Below are 15,123 nucleotides of genomic sequence, written 5' to 3' on the forward strand. Positions count from 1 at the left end.
TTGTTGGGATGATTTTACTGTTTTATTGTGTCAGTCGCGTCTCTGATGTTCATGATGTGATTTGCTTGTTTGATCACACAAAGCACATCTGCCACCTCTCGCGATAGTGGGTCCTCGGGAATCCTCCTTTGACCTAACACACTGCCTGACGCTGGGCATAGAGGCAATATTTTAGCTTGGATGTTCTCTATGCCCATGTAAAATTCTGTTCCCCCTCAGATTCTATAGAGAGAACTCTTCTCAATCGAAAATGACTGAATGATGCGCAGTGAAACGCCGTAAACCTCAACATTGGCTAGCACTATATCAATCATTCAGAAAGGCATTCTATGAAGACATTCCTGTGATTATCAATCATTCAAAATGACATTCGAGTGTCTATATTCAGATAAACTGTGTGAATCATAATCATACAAATAATAGTTTTTTCGGGATATTGTTATAGGAGTGCTCAAAAATAAAGGATAAACATTATATATGTTATATATGTTAAATAGATTAGTAATCACAACTCTTTTGGAGCGAAAAGGCAGCAATTAAACACAAGAGCTTGAGAAATGACATTCATATAGCCATTTGAAATCATAAATATGCAGATAAAATGGAATGTACACAAAGCGTTTCAAAACAAATTACATTGTTCTTAATCAATCATTTGTGACCCTTACATTTTCAATAATTATTGATTTTGAGAAAAAAAAACAACAAAATAGAATTAAACCAAAAAAGAATAAAACAGCTCATTTTTATGTGTCCTTTTAAAATATGGGTGTTGAAGTAAATGGAAATAGCTTCATTAATTGAAGGTGAAAGTATCAGCAGTGAATTATCAGCAATCTTTGTATACATACATTTTACTTACATTTGTTGACTACTAGCTATGTAATGTAACAACTTATAATTACGATTCAAAATTCCACTCCAGAAAAAAAAAACCTACTTCATGGGTTTTCAGTATCAACATAAATCATACTACACCCAGTAGAGAGACATTAAAGTCATGAGATTGTTAGAAATAAAAGAGAAACAGTGGTACACGAAAGGCACACAAGCAAAATGTAGCTGTTACATACTCTTTTTCAATGAGATCGAAAATTTTGCAATAAATTTGAATAGCAGATTGCGTAATGTACTTTCCATGGTATGTTTCATTAAGCAATTTAAAGTGTGACAGTAGCAAAGCACTGTGTTTTTGGTGAGACTGTCAAATATCGTGGAAATACCATGCCTACTCTTTTATTGGAGAAACAGCCCTGCTCACAATTTCAATTATTATTCGTTTATGTCATCCTACACTTTGTGTTACACCCTGCAACCCTGACCAGGTGAAATGGTTAGAAGATAGACTTTGCGTTACAATAGATGCTGAATTTGAAGCATTTCAACTTGCTAACAACTAACTGAACTCATTTATGCACAAATATTGTTGCAAGCAGCCAATAACCATATGAAAACCTAATTGTACTGGACCATTATAATTGCAAATCCCTATTAGACTCTAAGAGGTCCTGTTACAATATATGGACATGTTATTTTGTTTTTATTGCCAGTGCTTTTTTCTTTTTTTTTAGATACTTATGAGAACTTAAGGAGAATAATGACCATACAAAATATATTGCTTGTCTGTCTGAACTCCTTTTACTAACATTTCTGTACAGTTTTAGAATATATGCGTACTTCTGGTGCCCCAGTAGCCTGTATATTTTAAAATGTAAAAATAAATGTTTAAAAAAATGGAATTTATGGTTATGTGGATAGAAAATATTTGTAGGTATAAACCTGTCATAAAATGTACAACAGAGTGAAGCTTCACCTTTCAAACCTTCAGTAATGTACAGTGTAAATGTGGAGTGTTTGCTACTAAAAGGTGGTGTTCTTCAGTTTCATGGATTACTCCAGGAACTGGATAACAAGCACGTTTAACTTTGTAGAAGGGCTGTCTGGCAGAATAACTGGAATATTGCATTCAAAGCCAGCCTGTTTGTAGCAGTCCAGCAACTCAAACATGACTGAGCTGTTTTCAATAATCAGAACATTTTATTCCCAAAAGCTTCTTGGGTTAAAGGATCAGAATCATGTCATGGAGAACATCCAAGCACTTCATTGCCTCCATGCCAAGAATTTGTCAGGCAGTGGTTAGAAAGGAGGACCCGTATATGCCCGGTCGCGATATGTGGCAGTGCGATGCCATTGCATTATGGACAGCTCTTTCATAGCTGTTGCTGTTCATTCATATTCATTTTGCCACAAATGCTATTCGGTAGTGCATCTCCAAATGCAAAAAAAGGTAACAGGTACTTCAGGGGAGTGACTCTCACCCTGGAGCGAAACAGCTCAGCCATTCTGAGTATCCTTACACCTGGCAAAAACACTCACTTTTCATTTGCATGTGCTGCTAAAAGTGAAATGCCTGCTGAGTTTTATGATGACGTATCAATAATGGCAAGATGAAAAAGCTTAATTTACATATTAAATTACGATATTTTATACACTTGGAAACTACTTTGATTGGCCACTGGGATAATCATTGAAATGGATATACACACATAGATTTTCACAGATTCTGATTTGTTCCGAACATTCATTTGTTATTTGTAGTGGACAGTATTATCTAAGATAGAATAATTACGCTAGAATGCATTAATTCAAATTATTCTGTCACATCTCTTGTTTACTGCCTTACTGACCAATCTTGGGAAAAAAAATACATAGCCAATGATGCATGCTATGACAATATCGACTCCTATTTTTCTGCAAATCCCAGTCCATTTAAATACTTTCTAAGTGCAAGTATGTACAAGTAGTACAAACATGTGTGGTTGCCATACAGTATGAAGTCTTGAGTATCCTTCTTTGGAAGTAGTTCTGTTTTTATGTTTCTGAAATGACCCTCATTCTCCAAAACGCATAATTATGGAGTCTGGGCATATCAGGATGGAGTATTGCTGTATTACAAATAATCTTATATATATATATATATATATATATATATATATATATATATATATATATATATTATATGTATATATCATAGCAACATTTTTTTTCTTTCAGGTGCAAGGGGCTGTACATTTCTTATTGATTGTCATGTTATATATGCGTGTTATGTATGTGTGTATGTTTGCTGAAATAATATTTTAAACAGCATGGAAATAATCATTCATGGGTACAAGAAGGAAGATCTCCTCTATTGTATCTGACCACATGGTAACCCAAGGTCTGTGGTACAGGGAGGAACAGTACTGTCGCTTCTGTGGCTCCATCTTCCACGAGAACATCCCGGCACTTCACATGACATCGACGGTCTGCACTTAGCATTCATCTTCAACTTCTCTGATGGTTGGTATCAGGATTCCAGTGTTCTTAGCCTGATTGACTTGATTGGCCATTTGAGTGCTCATGGGTTTGATCTGAATGTTTCTTGGGTAGGAATTTTCTGGTTCATCTGTAAACCAATTCTTTTCTGCGAAACAGTAAGGCGATACAAACACAGAAGGAGGGAAAACCCCCGTGTAAGTCACAGATAGTTATTTTAACTTAATGCTTTCTGACCTGCTTTTCTTTTGCAGCCCTGATGAAAATAGTTATTCCATGTTCACACATATGAAAATTACTCTCACCTTAATTATGATGTTCATTTCCATTGAGAGTAGCTAATACTGGGTTTAGTCTTGTTCACTATATATTGTAAAAAATACTTGCCTTTCTTTTTCTGTGTTATTCTTTTTTTGTCTATAATTTTGCATTTAAGCAAATGTTTTTATTTAAAGTATGTCAATATCATATGTCAACACTTTTATTATACTGAAGAAGGAAAATGTTCAGAAAATATATGATGATTAAAAAAAGAAAAATTATCATGATTAAGAAAAAAATCCATCCCTGTAATGTTCAAGTTTGGTATATACAGTGTAGTACACAGCTTTTTTCCACAGTGCTAAGCATTACAGCACTTGGTCAATAATCTTAACTTTAAACAAATTAGATATTTTAAATATTACTATTCTATAATGTCAACAATATTTGACTATACTGGAGGATGTAACTTTTTGGTAAAAAAAATTGTATCATGATTAAGAAAAATGTTCCCTGTTACAGATTGTAATCTTCTGAATTAAATTTTGTGAACACAGTCTTTCCCACAATGCTAAGCACATTTGCTTGTATGAATTTGGTAGTTGATGCCAATTTCAACATGGTCCCGAGAAACATTTGCTAAATTGTGACAAATTCAAAGAGTGTGGGAATATTTCATGGGCATAATGCTCTTTTCCCTATTCTCAGCATGACTTGATAAACAGAGATACAAGTCCTTGCTCTTTTCATCACTAACAGAATAGTTCTGTGTGTTTGTACGTATGTGTCAATGTATACAGTATCAACACATTTTCAAGCCCAGTGCTTGAAAAAAAAATGTCTTAAAGTGAAATACTACAATTTACGAAAGTGTCTTAATACATGCAGTCACTTAAAGTATTAGCAAGAATGTGACTTATCACCAAACTGATCTCTAGCTCAACCACAGAAAAAGTTAAAGTAGCAAGTGCATGAGACAAAACATTTCTAAGTAAAGTAACACTGGTTCCCTAACTGAGGGATATTGCCACTGCTGATTTTACACACTATGACGTTTTTGATGAACTTGCACCATAGCTTTGGAATTAGAGCCTTGTACCCAGCAGAAAAAAATGTTTCTTGGAAGATCTTTGGTTTTCCTGATACTTGAACTTCCTGTTTATTTTAGATAAAAATTGCACAGAAACCTCTGATTTCTTACATTACCTTGTGAGAAATCTGAAAGTCTCACAAAAATAAAGGGTAGATCTGAATAATAGACCTAATATACCTGGTCTCCTCCACTTTTTCTTTTAGACCTGCTAATATCACAAAACATCGTGATATAATTATGTTTAGAATTAAATGAATCTCACTGGCATCTTATTTTGAATCCGGCAAATGATGTTTATGTCGTCCAACCAAATGAGAAATAATTCAGAACAATAAAACCGAAACAATGAAAAGAAACTTCTTGCGAAGAGTCATCTCACTTAATGGTATCAAGCCTCAAATCTGGCGCAAACTTCAAACAAAAACCATAGTGCTCCAGCAATATGCCTCATCCAAAGAACCAAAGCTGCTTTGCTTACCTTCGCGTTCTGTATCGTAAAAGGATACTGTCAGGATTTTAGGAGGTGATGAAGATGTAGGCACTCTTGGCCAAGCAACCAGGCCCTAATTTCTATGAGAAAAGCATACCACTCACAGCTTCCAGTCCTCAAGAAACAGCCAGATTCTGCTCTCGGGCACCTTATAGTGCATGTGTCGAACCTAGTTAATGCGGTCCAGATTCAGTCTTCTTGAGGGTCCCGTCGTACTCAGGGATATAAAGTTATATATAAACAGCGGTATTCTGCTAGCTCCTACAAATAATATTACCATCTTCATTGACTAGTGTAAATGCAACTACAACATTCAACATTCAAATAAAAACAAGTCATATATAGCAAATTTAATTTCTCAAACAAAAATAATTTTGAAAACTACAACAGCAACTGCGGTAATGTAGCTGTATTGCTAATATGTTCTTACGATGTAAATGCCTACAGTGGCCCAAAGGTTTACAGAACAAAGCCAGGAACTAGTGGAAACTCCACCGTGATACCATGGAGTGGAGGCAGGTGAGTCATGGGTGTGGATAAAATGACACACAATCTGAGCGGAAAATCCAAATCAGCTACTCCCAGCCACCCTTATCGTTCCGCCAGAAGCTCAGATGCTGAACCTGGCGTCATCTATGGTGCCAGATTGCCGCAAAACAGGTGATTAAATGAATACATATGAGGAGAATTGTGATGCAAAGTCATAAGCATTGCTCTGACAAGCACTCTTGAGAAAGTCGCTATGACACCTACTGTGGGCAAGTAGGCACTCGGTGAGCCAGAAAAAGCTAATTGTACAGCTGGTGGACGCCTCAGTCTTGTCAGTATAATAAAAATAAGCACTAAGAGTTCCCCAGGAAGCACACTGCTGACAGGACTTCCTTGGATTTTGAGTGCGAGTCAGTTATAGGGTGCTTGACACAGGCACCAGCCCAGGCAAACTGGTGATTAAGTCCAGGTAATGCTCAGGCTGAAAGGCGAATGGAAAGTCAAAAATTCCAGATTGTAGATAACTATTCTTTTTCCTGTAGCCTTATCTGCACTGTCTAGTGGGAGGATATGTCAGATTGTCCTGAGGGACCACTCATGGTCAAAAAAATAAATAAATAAAAAAATAAGTTCTAACAAGACAGCCATCATCAACAATCAAACCTTATGGCGAATGGGTGATGATCACAAAACAACGGCTGCTTTAACACTGCAGACTGAAAATACCTAAGTTAGCTGAATGCAAAAATAAAGGCAAGACATGTAAACGGTGAAAAAGCTTATAACTACATGTCCAATGAAACTACATGTCACCATGAAAAGCTACACAAAGAAAAACTACCAAATCCATCATTTACCTGGAAGTCTAAACAGAGACATATATCCAGCAGAAAGTTTAAAAATAAATGGCAGAATTTGGCCTTATCTCCAAGTTACCTGGTGAACACACAATTAAGGTACTTGGACGCGGACAGAGACGTTTCTGAGGCTTAAGAAAAGCATCTATGAGTCCACAAATATTGCACGGAATGTCTGGTAATATGCTTCTACGATACAGAACTTTACAACTGAAGATCACACAGTACAAAACAAACGAAAGATTCACACAGAGCTCACACATATAGAAGTTGTCTTCGGGTAAACAAATTAATAGAAGCATGAAACTGAACAACATATCGAGAATTGTATGTGAAACAAACCAAGCATTTTGTTAACAGGCAGTCAGTAAAATAAGGAAGCTTTAATTCCTCTTGGGAAGTAAAATTCTATGTAGAGGGGAAGAAAGAAAAATGATCACTGCATGCAAGGTGGGGGGGGGGGGGGGTCCTTGGGCAATGCTATGACCAGGCAGCCACCTCGCTTCTGATTTGAAAGCAAAAGGAAAACTAAGGGAAGATGCTTTCAAATACAAGTTGGTTTCGCTGCTGATAGTTGTTCTCCACAAGGACAGAGTTATGATTAAAACCCAAGACAGTTTCTACTTCATGCAGAATCGTTAACTTTCATACCTTGGCTCATTCTATTCATCCTTGTTGCACTTTAAAAAAAGAAGTAATCTATATAAGTTTAACAGTTTTTAAAGCAAATTACATGTCTCAACACATTCACTGACATGACCATATCCATTGCTATTTTACTGCATTTTCACTACTATGCCTATTTTCAGTGGTCTAGGGACTCTAGTGTAAAATCAACAACAAAAATACATAATACTGATAAAATAATAACAATTATCCATATAAAATGTATAGTTGCCACAGTAATATTTTCTATGCACATAAACAACTCTACCCATTGTGAACACAATTTCACAGATCATTGTTTTTTTTTTATTGTATAATTATTTGAATATCCATTGTATTTTACCTTAAGCATATAATTCAGACTTAGTTCGGAGCCTCCAGGTATTTAGTATTTAGGGTCACAAGACGAAAGGCACCAAATGCATTTACCTAGACTCCATCAGTCAGTTACCATTCAAAGCTTCATCAAATGCAGCATTTTTTTTTTTAAATCCATTACTTTATTTGTATGAAAATGTTGACAAGCCAAAAAACGGGAATGTTCTGGTCGTAAACATTTGCCACAGAATCCAATGCACGACAGAAACCATCGCAAGTGGGCCGCATGTACTGGAAGAGCAGAGGTCACAGTCCGACACAGTGATTGGCCAAACTTAACAGACTATGACGAGTATCCAGAGAGCGTCACACAACGGGTTCAATACGCCGAGGACAAAAGATCAGGGGTCAGTGTCAGAGCCTAACTCACATCGACATGTCTCCCGCTAAGACATCCTTAAATGCACTTGCTTGGTGAAAGAAATCAGGGGCTGATTGAGATGAAACCCACATTTTAACATCCCATTTGCTTCCCAGTTCATGCTCTCCAAATGGGACAAAAGAAAAGCTAAATTGCACTTGTCGGCTGATGCCTGTATCACTCTCATTTTGAGGTCATCAACCTAAAAGCTTTTATTTAACATTAGTCTTGGCTGCACAACTTTTACACAGGAATATTGCCAGTGGATAATATTTAATAGGTGTAAGGTTATTAATTATTTCAGTCTAGTGCTAGGTCTACCCAGCAATTCCACTATCGATAAACATGAATTAGTCAGTGGATAAACAAAACTGAAACAGTTCATCTGCAAGAAAACAAACCTATTACACGGGCATGTAATAGCGCTACACACATACAGTATATACAAAAGACGAGGGACTGTGCCTGCGTACACATTGTGATACACAAGAAGTAGCACTGAATGCATTAAGACGACAATGAACTTCCCAATTCATCAAAGACTTACTACTTACATACTTGTAAGATTTTGGTCATGTCAGGAAAAATGTTCAGTTGTTACAAATCAGACTATACTCTATAAAACTGAAATAAACTTATATATGTACACATATACATTTAGGTTTATATATTAGTACATATACACGTATTTACACACACCCATGTGTGTCTTACAATGAACAGATCAAGCAAAAACACACATGCGCAGCATTTCACAAGCCATTAAACAATGTGTGTCTTGTGGTATGAGTATTTTCATTTGAGTTTCGTAATTTTCACTCATAGCATTGCACATTGTTTCCAGATAACATGCAACTGTTTAATTCAAATATTTCAAATTGCTAGTAGCCTTTAAAACACTGAAATCATTTGATACTAATTAATGTGTATTTTTAATTTTGGATGAGGTATAAAGACATGTTAACAGAGATCAAAGGGTACCTTAAATATTTTTCCAACAATTTAAGCCAAATTTAGCAGTGCTAAACCTCAGCCTGACTTTTTACAACGCCGCCAGCACCAAAGCCCTGGTATGTTGGCCAAAGTTAACTGGTCTTTTGGAGACCCTGGCACTGGAGGGGAACACGTACGGTTAATGCCAATCGTTTAATGGCTGTAGGATTGTTGGCAAAAAGTTTTTGTGGCATTCTTTTGCAATCGCCTACTTAGCCAACTAGAGAATGCTTCTTAAATTCATAGCATTTGTGTTACCTTTACCTATTATAATTGTTTTAATTTAATATACATTATTAAACAATTTCAGCATTTTCAAAGGCAACACACTTAAAATGCATTTTATGGTCACATGCTTGCAAAAGATGGGAGTTGCGTGTGTATCAAAACTTCTGTTTGTTTTCTACTTCTGGAATTATGGTGCGTATTTTTGTGCAGATATGAAAAATAGTGAAAACATAATATACTATTCAAATTCTGTAACACATTGTGTAGGTCAAAATTGCATTTTAACTTGATATCAAGTCAATAGAAGAGCATGGAGAACAATATGAAATTCCATGTTTTCTGTACTTTTCCAAGCTTCTTTTCTTTGCTTGCAGAAACACATCTTCAGTGCTTGTCCATAATCACAATCATGTACGTCTCCCTCAAGAGAAAGTGACACTGTGACGATTCCTGTTCATTCCACTTCTGACTCAGACATGCCTGCCAGTTTACCGAAGAGAAATCGGGATAACTGAGTGAAGGAGAGTGGCGTTCAGTCATGGATGTTCCACTAAGATGATACTTAGTCCATCTTAGATGTTACGGGATGTGTCAGAATGTGAATGACATATGGATCAAACCTGTGCAGGCCACACATCTGGCCTGTCAAATGTAAATGTGTGACGGACCAGGGGTTAAATCAGAATCAGAGTGGAGGGGCAGCCCTGTGAGATTCACGGTGGCCGGGCCGGTCCTGAATAATCCGCTCTATACATTAGTACATGTTATGTATCTACAATCAGAATCTTAAAGAACAAATCTGTTAATTTGTCATCATGTTGTTTTACCACTTTAAAGCAACACAAAACAGACTAAAAAAATAATCAAAACATTATTTTTATTTGATATTGGTATTGTACATATGGTGCGGTTAAATAGTAGGTCTACTTGAATTTTTTTAAACATGAATGTAAACATAAAATGTGTCAAAATGGCTTATCACTACAAGTAATATTCTTGCATATTCATTTGTAATGTCTCAGTGAAAATGCATTAATGTATCAAGTTATTCGTAGAATTCTTCTTACACAACTCATCTCTAGCAGAGTCTAGCTAGCAAGTGTTTTGGCCACGGTACGGTAAGCGAAATAAGTGGAAAAACAAAAACACAGGACAGAAAGACGGCATGTAGGTATATCTCATCTGCTCGAGAAATGAATGTCTGGTCAGGGCGACTTACGTAAATTATCATTAAGCACAAAAGTCACCTTTTATTAAACAGTCCACTTTGAATCTTTTACTAAATTCTGGGACATTAAGAAAACAAAGTCAACGATGAAGGAGGCAGAGGTGCAGTCCAGCAAGGTGCAATTTGGATATAAGGAGGCCGTATGTATTTAGACTCTATGAAGGACTACATGATGAGCGTACTGTAGCCTGCATTGCACTTTGACGGTGATTGTTTGTGAGTGGTGTTTCTCAAACGTTAAATATGATACAGGGATTGAATGCAATTTGCTTTGAACAAACGTTATGACTTAGATATCTAAGCACTGAAGAATCATAAGAAAAATCTATCAAAGGCTATGATAAAATAAGCTTTAAGTAACATAGATTTTCTGCTAAACTATACATGTCCTGAAAAAAGTATAATAAAATGCAAATGGTTCTTTCTACAATTAATACAACAGCATCTATTTTGAGTGTAAGATACTTTTGTTAAATGCTCACTACTACATACATTTAGCAAATAATTTTGGAAGTATTGTGAAATGCTGTTTACAAACCGATTCAGTGATTCGATAAATAAAGGGGTTAATTCCATGCACAAACGGTTTCAATTTGTAACCCCGATGGCAAGTTTAAAACAATGTTACTTTTTTCATAAGTCAATAATAATTCTAATGCATATTTTATTCAACCTGATATAACTGAAGAAAAATAAAATAAAAAGCAACATTGTTTTAAATATGTTACAGAATCAGTATGCAAAACAACACACATGCATCTAGTCTCTTACAGATTGTAGGAAAGCTACAATCCACAAGAGAATTACCTTTTTAAAAAAATGAAATTGTAAAAATAACTGAAATATATAATGGTGCTTCTTCATAAAAGTTATTCAAAGAAGGTCATGTAGCTATCGTATGTCTAATGAATGAGTAGCATTTACTGACGGAAGATTGAATATATTCTCCTGCAACATTATTGCCTAACTACAAGGTCGCTGTTTCTTGGAAAGGAAAAGTATGGTGATAAAAAGATGATAATGGTCAGTATTGCGTAGAAAGGATGCGTGGATCACATGCAAATGACAGTGGCAATAACTTAGAGAGTACTGTAAGACAAACAGTATGAGTCTCTTCTAGGAAAATCACATCACAGAATGACGATCGTCATGGACAACGTGTCACAGATATGGAGGCTCACACGTTTTTACAGGCACGTACTTCTGTTTTTCCCTGGGGTCCCGAGGCTTGTTGCGATTCTGCCGGTTGGCTGGAGGGATCGAATGGACGGAGGAACTCTTTTTGCTTGAGCAGTGGGAGGAATGGGAAGAGTGGGACAGACTGGTTTGGGACTGCCCCGCGTTGTAGTTAAACTGAATCAGACAGAAGATCAGGTCTGAGGATACCAGCTTAAGATCGTACGTTGGGTTTGCCATGACAAACCTGTAGGGGATTGAGACACGAGGGGACAAAGGGGAAGGTGAAGAAATATTGGTTCATATGTCATAGGGTTCACCACTGGATGAACAGACGATGGGAGGGTGACTCACCGCTTGCTGCACTGACTTGGCGTACTTAGGTGTGCATCTCTCAATCGGTAAACACCAAAGCACAGCATATTATATGTTTTTAACGCTTTAACAAATAGATCTCCATAGGATCCACCATCCTGCAACACAAAACAAGGATTAGCATTCACAGAAACATGGTTCATAAAAGAGTTTTTTCAGTATTCTCATGACGGCACATAAATGAATCACAGGTGCTTCCTCCACTTAGTCCACATCCGATTAACAGATAACGAACAGGAACAGTAGCGGGACACGGCAGTTCACCTAAGTGGCAAAACCAACCGGCTCATTTTACAAATCCACTTACCCCCAAATCTGCGAAAGGACCATCGTACAACGCTAGCTGCGTCACGCGACACCTGTCCCTGTTTGCAAGCGTCTGTGGCGTGCTATAGCTACCTCGCAGGGCATTCTCCTCAGCCAAAAGGCCCTCCAGCTCAGGGGTGGCCCCCCCTGTTACTAGTGTCCGGATTAGCGTGAGACTTTTATCATTGAAATATGTCTGCAGTGATAAAAGAAAAAGTATCTTTAAGCCAACATTTAAAGTCACAAATGAAGACATTCAAAGAGCATGCTGTCCTGAGCTCGGTTATTTGAACCCTAAGTTGTCTCATCAAATAGATTTATGTTGTGGTGAAAAGACAGCAGAATCCAATTACTTCGTTTTTTTTTTTCCATTTTGCCAGAAGTGTGTCTTAACATTTTAATATCCTTACGCAAAAAAAAAAAACAAATAAATATATTTGTATTTAATTACACAAAATTTGGTAAACCAGCACAGCAAAAAGAGGAATGCATTTCCCTCGAGGCAAAACTGAAAAAAATAACTATGAAATTAGTCCTGCAATTGCTTGAGAAAGGATACAGACATTTTTGGGGTTTGTTCCATATCATTTATATTAACTTCAATACCCACAATATTTTTTTGTCAAACTGCAATGCTAAGTATTTCTTTTTATAATTCAGAGACACACAACACCAAGAACTTGAGGTGGCATCATATGTATATTAAGCGATGAATTCTGTGTTCTTCGTTTGTTTTTGGGTTTTCCCTGAAGGTGATTTCCAGGATCCTTAGCCCAGTATAAGCCCAGTACTGCCACCTAACAGCTGCTTCATATACACTCTGCCCCAACAAAAACAGCATGGTGATGCTAAAGGCTATCAGCTAGCAAGTTTGTGAATTTAGCGATTTCTCATATTGCCAGTTTGTTTCATTCTGTGCATGATATGAGAATACAAAGCCCCCCCGCCCCTCCCCTGTTGTTAAACCTTGTGTCTCCCCTGGCTTGCACTGCACTATGACATCTCTCTGGGAGGCTGACAGGACTATTGAACAGGATGATGGATGAATGCTGTCTATTAGAGAGCATTACCTTTGTCCAGTGTGAAATGCACTTGAAGGCTGCTTTGTTCTAACCTCACTCAAACTGATAGGTAGACAAATGAAGTCGTCATGGTTGGGAAAGCTCTCGTCTTTGCTACCTTTTTTTATTTTTTAACAGCCAGATATCATAGGCAGATTAATGTACTTCTGCTTAGAGCAACCTTACATTTCAAATAATTTCTTGACCGACATTTAATGCTTCCCACCTTAAAACCATGCATGCATTTCTTAAAATTCTCTATTGTAGTAACCTCTTTCAAAACCGATTTACAATGTTTGTCAACATTTACATTTAAATGAAATATCTGAGTATAAACCAACCTTTAGGCATTTCATTTTAAAAATGCAAATAAAAAAAAAAATTGTAAATTATTATAAATCTGTTATCAACAAAGCCAAATTTAGGGATCATAATAAAAGGGATTATGAAAAATAAGTTGTAAAATTATCTACTAAATAATTTCCTCTAGTTGATATATGCTTTTACTTTTAGTAAAATTATGAGATTATATGTGATAATATATGTAATATACTGTATGTACATACAGTGCTACCATATATGGAGCAATAAAATACTGACAATGTGAATTAAATATTTTACAAAAATAATTTGAAAAAGGTTGGCACGTGGTAGAACATAAGAATACGGGTGTTTCTCCATATGATCATACTTGTATTCCTGTGTACCCGTTTTATACCATCTTCCATTGCCGAAGACCAGTTCCTATACTAAAAACAGAAGTACAGAGGATGGTAAGCATCCTTGGATGTTGTTCTTGCCCACCCTAATTATATAAGCAGGGACTGACATAACTGGCATGCAAGTACGCACTCACCTTTAAAAGCAATACATGTGCCAATTGATTGTTGTAACAGTGTGATTGTGTATGTATTTTATGTCCTGATATGACAAGGAATTATTGTACATTTTAACCTCCATCCATCCATTTTCCAAGCTGCTTATCCTTCTGGGTTGTGGGGGGTCTGGAGCCTATCCCAGAAGCTATGGGCATGAGGTGAGGAATAACCCAGGATGGGGGGCCAGCCCATCGCAGGGCACACTCACACACCATTCACACCTATGGGCAATTTAGTAACTCCAATTAGCCTCAGCATGTCTTTGGACTGTGGGGGGAAACCGGAGAACCCAGAAGAAACCCCACGATGACACGGGGAGAACATGCAAACTCCACACACATGTAACCCAGGCAGAGACTCGAACGCTGGTCCCAGAGGTGCGAGGCAACAGTGCCGCCCCGCATTTTAACCTAATGCGGTATAGAGGTTAAAATGCATGATAATTTCTTGTCATATTGAAAAATCCCATGACACATTGCGCCCCAAATTCATTCTTGGGAGACAAGCAAGACTGCTCTTGTGAAGACCCTAAGTATGATCTATTGAGAAACCTAAATCTCAGGGTGGTTATCTTCTCTGCTGTGGATGGACCTTCTTTCATAACACTGAGAAGAAGGCATTCTTTCTAAAGGAGTCATTATGAGGCGCTTCTGTGCATTAGGCTACGAGTATCAGGTGTTAACAGGAACCCAGCAGCTACATTTAGTTACTGCATTCTCATTGATAAGCTCAGCCTACATATACAAAGCCCTAAAGGAATTAGAGGTTGCATTTCCTGCAATGGTAGTACTCAAATGGCAAACAATACAATAGTAAAACATATAATACAATAAATCATTTAAGTATTACCGATACTCAAACTCCTCTTCGGTATTTTTAACCAGATTTTATTTTCATGGGAAACTCCATGCGGGACTTTTATAACTCAAGGAACTACGAAGTTATGGATTTTTACAGATATTGTTTTA

At 36.9% G+C, this 15,123-nt stretch overlaps 1 protein-coding gene across 16 annotated transcripts in view; it reads right to left on the reverse strand.

The window, feature by feature from the left end:
• Positions 1-3,021: 3,021 nt before the first annotated feature.
• Positions 3,022-15,123, reverse strand: part of LOC111841957 (calcium-activated potassium channel subunit alpha-1a-like) — a 167,197-nt gene continuing 155,095 nt past the window's right edge. For 6 of the 16 annotated variants that reach the window (XM_072703946.1, XM_072703945.1, XM_072703952.1 and 3 more), the window contains 5 exons: positions 12,218-12,412; positions 11,890-12,008; positions 11,561-11,782; positions 7,157-7,185; positions 3,022-3,463 (listed from right to left, as the gene is read on the reverse strand). In XM_072703946.1, coding sequence (XP_072560047.1) covers positions 3,312-3,463; positions 7,157-7,185; positions 11,561-11,782; positions 11,890-12,008; positions 12,218-12,412 — 717 coding nt within the window. In that variant the 3' untranslated portion in view covers positions 3,022-3,311. The other 10 variants (XM_072703954.1, XM_072703950.1, XM_072703958.1 and 7 more) reach the window with 4 other exon arrangements.

The sequence above is a fragment of the Paramormyrops kingsleyae genome, chromosome 20 (genome assembly GCF_048594095.1).
Source record: "Paramormyrops kingsleyae isolate MSU_618 chromosome 20, PKINGS_0.4, whole genome shotgun sequence".
Lineage (NCBI taxonomy): Eukaryota > Metazoa > Chordata > Actinopteri > Osteoglossiformes > Mormyridae > Paramormyrops > Paramormyrops kingsleyae.